Raw genomic sequence first — 6,393 nt, 5'->3', positions numbered from 1 at the left:
TACTTACGGCACCTCGTGCCCACATTTTATTTTATAATCCGCCTGGCAATAGCCGCATGCTCTCAATTTCAACATAAATCAGATTGTTATCAATTTACCAACAACAAGACAAATTGCACAAGGTATAAAAATAAACACAAGAAAATCACAACATCACATGAAAATTATCAACACCACAAACCCACATCATCACATATCGTCCATGACAATAGCCACCCTTATCGCTCATATTGCCACCCTTATCACTCCTATAGCCACCCTTAGCGCTCCGCCCACATAATATCAATAGCCACCCTTATCGCTCCTATAGCCATCCTTATCGCTCCGCCCAGACAATATTCCAACAAACACAACAACAGTGAAATGCCACCCTTATATCCACATAATATTAACGGTAATATGCCACCCTTATGTCCCCAAAATAATAACTCAACACAATAATTTACACGGAAAATTAACAAGAAAATATAATAAAATCAATTTATATCACAATTTGCCCAATGGCCACAACCAAATTCCAAAGATATAACAAAATTAATTAATTTCACAACAAATAGCCCAAGGTTCCACAGAATATATATAACACCCAAAAACAATCAATAGAGATAGAAATTATTCAGCATAAAGCAAAACCTTCATTAATGCAAATTTAGATAATTATATTAACACTTATCTTAAGCTCGCTTAAATTAATTATTTGCACACGAAAATTCATATTAGAATTAATTTCCAAGAAATATTAAACCAACAATACTCAGAAAATTTCATAAATATTTTATGTAACAATCGCATCAAATTATCATATAAAAACAAATTCAACAATAAGGATTTAGGCATGGCAAAAATATGATTTAATAATTTTTCACAATTTCCCAATTTACTACACAATAATGCCTAAGACTTTAATTCAATGAATTTTGCACGTATAGGCCCGAGTACTCGTCACCTCGCGTATACGGATTTTCACATTTCACAAATGGCACATAAGACTCAATGCCTGAGGGGTAATTCCCCCACTCGAGGTTAAGCAAGACACTTACCTTTTTGAAGTTAAGCCGATATTCCAAAACAGCCTTCTTGTTTGAATTGACCTCCGGACATCTCAATTTATCCAAATTAATTGTATAACTTCATTAAATTTCATCGAAAAACATTTTGGATAATAATACGTCGACTTAAAAAAATTTATTCCAAAAAAGTCAACAAGCATCAACGCGTGGCTTGCCCCTCGGAACCCGACATCATTTCCATGAAATCCGAACACCCATTCCGATACGAGTTCAACCATACTAATTTTATCGAATTCCAATAACAACTCGACTTCCAAATCTTAAATTTTCGTTTTTGGAAGATTCTACAAAAATCTTGATTTTCCTCCATTAAATCTGAATTAAATGATGTATTCAAAGACATAATCATGGAAATTAATCAAAACTGGACAAGAATCACTTACCCCAAACACCCACGCAAGAATCTCTCCAAAAAACGCCCTCTATCAAGCTCCCAATTAGATTTTGAGTTATGAACTCAAACCCCCGTTTTTGGGACTTTTAATTCTGCCCACATAGGCCTTCTTCCCGTTCGCGACATCTGTCTCAGGTTCTTGAAGGACAAAAACTCGTTGCCTCAAATTCTTCTTCGCGTTCGCGTTACCAGTGTCGCGTTCGCGAAGGCCTGCCATGCATATCATCGCGTTCGTGTTCGCGTTCAACCTCTCGCATTTGCGATGCACTCAAGTCCTACTGCTTCGCGTTCACGAAGGCTGATGACTCCAGGCCCAGTCCCCTCCTTCCTTCTACGCATTCGCGACTGGCCCCTCGTGTTCGCATAGGTTCTTCAGGCATACCTTCGCGTTCGCGAGCCCTCCTTCACGTTCATGAAGGCCAAATCCCAGCAGCCTCAAAACTCCTCTTCGCGTTCGCGTGACTCTCTTTGCGTTCGCGAAGAAGGAAGTCAGATACGAGATACAACAGTTCCGAAACAGCCCGAAATGATTCGAAACACACCCGAGGCCCCCAGGACCTCAACCAAATACACCAACAAGTCCTAAAACATCATAGAAACTTAGTTGAATTCTCAAATCACCTCAAACAACATCAAAACGACGAATCACACACCAAATCAAAATCTATGAACTTTGAACTTTCAAATTCTATAACTTGTGCCGAAACACATCAAATCAATCCGGAATGACTTCAAATTTTGCACACAAGTCATAATTGACATTATGGACCTACTCCAACTTCCGAAATCGGATTCCGACCCCGATATCAAAAAGTCCACTTCCAGTCCAATTCTCCAAATATTCAACTTTCGCTATTTCAAGCCTTAATCGGCTACAGACCTCATATTCACAATCCAGGCACGCTCCTAAGTCCAAAATCACCCAACAGAGCTAAAGGAACCGACAGAACTCCATTCTGGTGTCTTCTTCACACAGTTCTGACTACGGTCAAAATTCTAAGACTTAAGCTTTCGTCTTAGGGACTAAGTGTCCCAAATCACTCTGAATCATCCGTAAATCAAACTTGGCCACACACGCGAGTCATAATACATATTGCGAGGCTGTTCGAGACCTTAAGTCACTAAACGGGGCGTAAATTCTTAAAACGACAAGTAGGGTCGTTACCTTCTCCACCTCTTAAACAAACGTTCGTCCTCAAATGTGCTAAGAATTATTCTGCGGTTACCAAATTGATGATTTTACATTTACACATATACTCACGGTTGATCCCACGTTACTGCATTTGAGATAAGCCCGACAACACCATCTCATTTAAAATTATTTCTTTTCTCCGTTCTTGTAATCTTTAAAGCAAAATCCCTAACTTTCCAATCATTTCCAAAATGCCTAATTTTTACTTCGACGCGCGGTATTAGTCACAACTGGCTATAGCAACTCGTGCCTAAGTACACATCAACTTTTTTGATAGTTTAGAAGTACTTCAAAACTTTCTCTGGGTTGCTACACTCTTCCCCCGCTTAGGATCATTCGCCCTCAAACACATAACATATTTATCTCTTCCTTTGCAATTCTCAATCCTTCAAATTTTACTAACTCTCAAAGTTTTCATAAATTTTGGCAGAGTCTCCCCTATAATTGGGCCTATCCACCTACTAGAGTAACACCAAAACAACTCCTAACAACACATCCACAACCCAACAAAATACCACATGGTATATATCAATAACACCAATCTCAGCATTACAAGCACGGCATTATCATAATGATATCACGACATGAAACACATCATATGTATGCTCATTATCACATCTCTAGTCTTAAAAGTTGTTCATAATTAATTCCAGCATCATCAATTAATTTCATATTAACCACCACCTCATTTCAAATTTTCACAACACTGACAATAGAATGTGAGGCATGAAGACCTCATGATTGCTTACTCGGATTAATGAGTCACATTTAACACCACCTGGGCACTCATCTCATAGGTTAAAACTCAATATTTACAGCACGAAAATGGCTGAATATGCACAGAAAAAATATACAAGAATTATCAAATAAGCCTAACAGGCATGACTCCATATTAATACTAATGTACAATTAAATTTCACAAAGGGAAAATTTTGAAACTCAAAAATATTTCACCACAAGGATCTCGTCCTTACATAACTTCCATCGCAGCTTACAACCCAGTTTAAATATTTCACATCATGTAAAAAAATGCGAGGATCTCATCCTCAACTCCGAATCACAAGTATGTTGCACATTGTGCCAACTGAAATTTTCAATTTCTTCTTTCTTCTTTTCAATATATTTCATAAATAATTTTCACAACATATAATAAACCCTCATACCAGTAGGGAATATAATTCATAAAAATTGGAATCAATTATTCCGAAACACATTAAAGTCGATGTAATGAATAATAAAAATTACTTTTGGGCTTATATCCCTCAATGGTGTACCAAAAATAAAATTACATACACGGGCTCACATCTTTAAATCTCCCCACAGGGATAAACATATAAGTGGATCATAAATTTACAAAGCTCACCCATAAGTGGAGCATAATAGGAGGACTCAACTCAATATTCAGAACCGAATCAAATTAAGGAAAAAATCCTTTAATAATAAAATCAGGATCGTACCTGTAACAACACCATCTCGTGTATTGGTCTCAGCCAAAACATAACGATTATATCAATGGGTCAGGCCTCAACCTCTTAGGCACCCACTACCCGCCTGTCCTTCACCTCTAGCTGACTGTGCACGTGGAGTATCAGCTGGAATAAAGCTTTTAGCTGGAGTGTTATGATGAAATCCACCCCTCCCAAATCTAGGACAATCTCTCATGATATGCCTAGTATCACCACACTCATAACAATCCCTCTGAGGTCGCGGCTACAATTACTGAGTCTGTACTGAATAACTGGAATAACCACTGTAAGAATCTCGTGTCGGTGGTGCACTATAAACTGGAGCACCCCGAGTAATTTGATGTGCGGACTGATCTGACCGTCTGCTCTAAATAGGAAAATCCATTGAACCCCCAGATCTTCGAAACTTTTTGGCCTCTTTAGACTCCCTTTTCTCACCTAAAACACCCTCAATCTTCCTTGCAATCTCCACTACTTGTTGAAATGGAGCATCAGTTTGCAACTCTCGAGCCATGCATATTTTAATATCATAATCGAGCCCCTCGATGAATCTGTGGACCCGTTCTCTAATTGTAGGAACTAAGATAGGTGCATGACGGGCTAACTCACCGAACCTGATAGCATATTCTGACACTGTCATAGTGCCCTGACATAACCATTCAAACTCGGTGCGCCACGCATCTCTGAGAGTCTGGGGAACAAACCCTTTCAAGAACATTTCCGAAAATTGATCCAAAGTTAGTAGTGTGGCATCGGCTGGTCTACCTTCTTCATAGATTTGCCACCCCTGATACGCTGCGCCTGACAGTTGAAATGTAGTAAAGGAAACTCTGCTCACTTCCACAATACCCATGGTGCGGAGAATACAATGACAATTTACCAGAAATCCTTGGACATCCTCTGTAGCTGTGCCACTGAAAGTTGGTGGATCATAGTTCTTAAACCTTTCAAGTCTCTTTTGTTCTTCTTCTGATGCCTCGGGCCTGACCTCAGGCCAAACCGGAATAACAGGTTATACCAGTACTACACCCGGAACCTGTCCAACATGAACCTGCTGCTCTGGAGTTGTGGTAAGAGTCTGAGCCACTCCCCCAATCTGCGGAATGTTTGGTGCAATAGAGATCAATCCAACCTGAGTTAATGTACCAAACATACTCAGGAACTGTGCTAAAGTCTCCTAAAGTCCTGGGGTAACAACAGGTGCTTCTGGTACATGTCCCCCAACTGGAGCTACTAGTTGTTCCTCAACTGTTGTTCTGACAGGTGCTCTAGTCGCAGCATATGCCCTTCCTCGACCTCTACCTCGGCCCCGGCCTCTTGCAGCCCGGGCAGTACGTGTGGATGCCTGCTCAGCTAACCCAGTAGCACGTGTCCTCACCATCTGTGAGAGAATGGAGATACAAAGGTTCAAATTCCAAATTCAACAAATTTTGCACGACAGGAATGAAAGAAATAGAAATTTCCTAACATTTATGTAGCCTCTCAAAGATAAATACAGACGTCTCTGTACCGATCCGCAAGACTCAAGTAGACTCGTTCGTTACTCGTAGAACCTTTGAACCTAGAGATCTAATAACAACTTGTCACGACCTAAAATCCCACCTCAGGCATCATGATGGCACCTAGCCTCTAAGACTAGGTAAGCCGATTTCGATTACCTTTTGAAGCCATTTGTTTTAATTAAATAATTAACAGCGGAAATAATTACAATATACAACCTCCCAAGACTGGTAGTACTGAGTCACGAACTCTAACTGAATATATGAAATAATCACAAGGACCGAATATACAATATTGTTTGATTACAAATTAACAGTACAATGAAATGAAAAGACTCCAAAGGGACTGCGACGGCCAAGCAGCTCTACCTTGAATCCTTACGATCGCGCTTTAACTCTGCTCAAGTCCGATATCTACAATACCTGGCTCTGCACAAAAATGTGCAGAAGTATAGTATGAGTACACCACGGTCAGTACCCAGTAAGTATCAAGACTAACCTCAGTGGAGTAGAGACGAGGTACAGTCAAGACACTCATTAGTCTAATAACCTATGCAAAATAATAGGAAATAAATATTAATAATGGCATGATAAAAACAACTAGTGATATGCACAACAGACAACAAGAATACCAGTAATATCACTCAACAACTAATAAACATAATTACACCCAATTAAATAAGCCCTTCAAATAAATATCTTTCACATATAATTATTCCAGATAACTCTCTTTCAAATATAATTTTCTCAAATATTTATTTTTCAAATATAA

General features: G+C 39.2%; 1 protein-coding gene across 1 annotated transcript; it reads right to left on the bottom strand.

Annotated features, from left to right (window-relative positions):
- Positions 1–4,489: 4,489 nt before the first annotated feature.
- On the bottom strand, positions 4,490–4,975 carry LOC138901068 (uncharacterized). Its single transcript, XM_070188795.1, has one exon. The coding sequence runs from the start codon at positions 4,973–4,975 to the stop codon at positions 4,490–4,492; it is 486 nt and encodes a 161-aa protein (XP_070044896.1).
- Positions 4,976–6,393: the final 1,418 nt, after the last annotated feature.

This window comes from Nicotiana tomentosiformis, chromosome 11, assembly GCF_000390325.3.
Source record: "Nicotiana tomentosiformis chromosome 11, ASM39032v3, whole genome shotgun sequence".
In the NCBI taxonomy this organism is placed as follows: Eukaryota; Viridiplantae; Streptophyta; class Magnoliopsida; order Solanales; family Solanaceae; genus Nicotiana; species Nicotiana tomentosiformis.
Note: the sequence above shows the minus strand (reverse complement) of the source record. Positions and strands in the feature narration are given on the sequence as shown.

Bases quoted from the DNA above. Each gene is read 5' to 3' on its own strand.
- LOC138901068 (XM_070188795.1), bottom strand. From the start codon at position 4,975: ATGGGTATTGTGGAAGTGAGCAGAGTTTCCTTTACTACATTTCAACTG.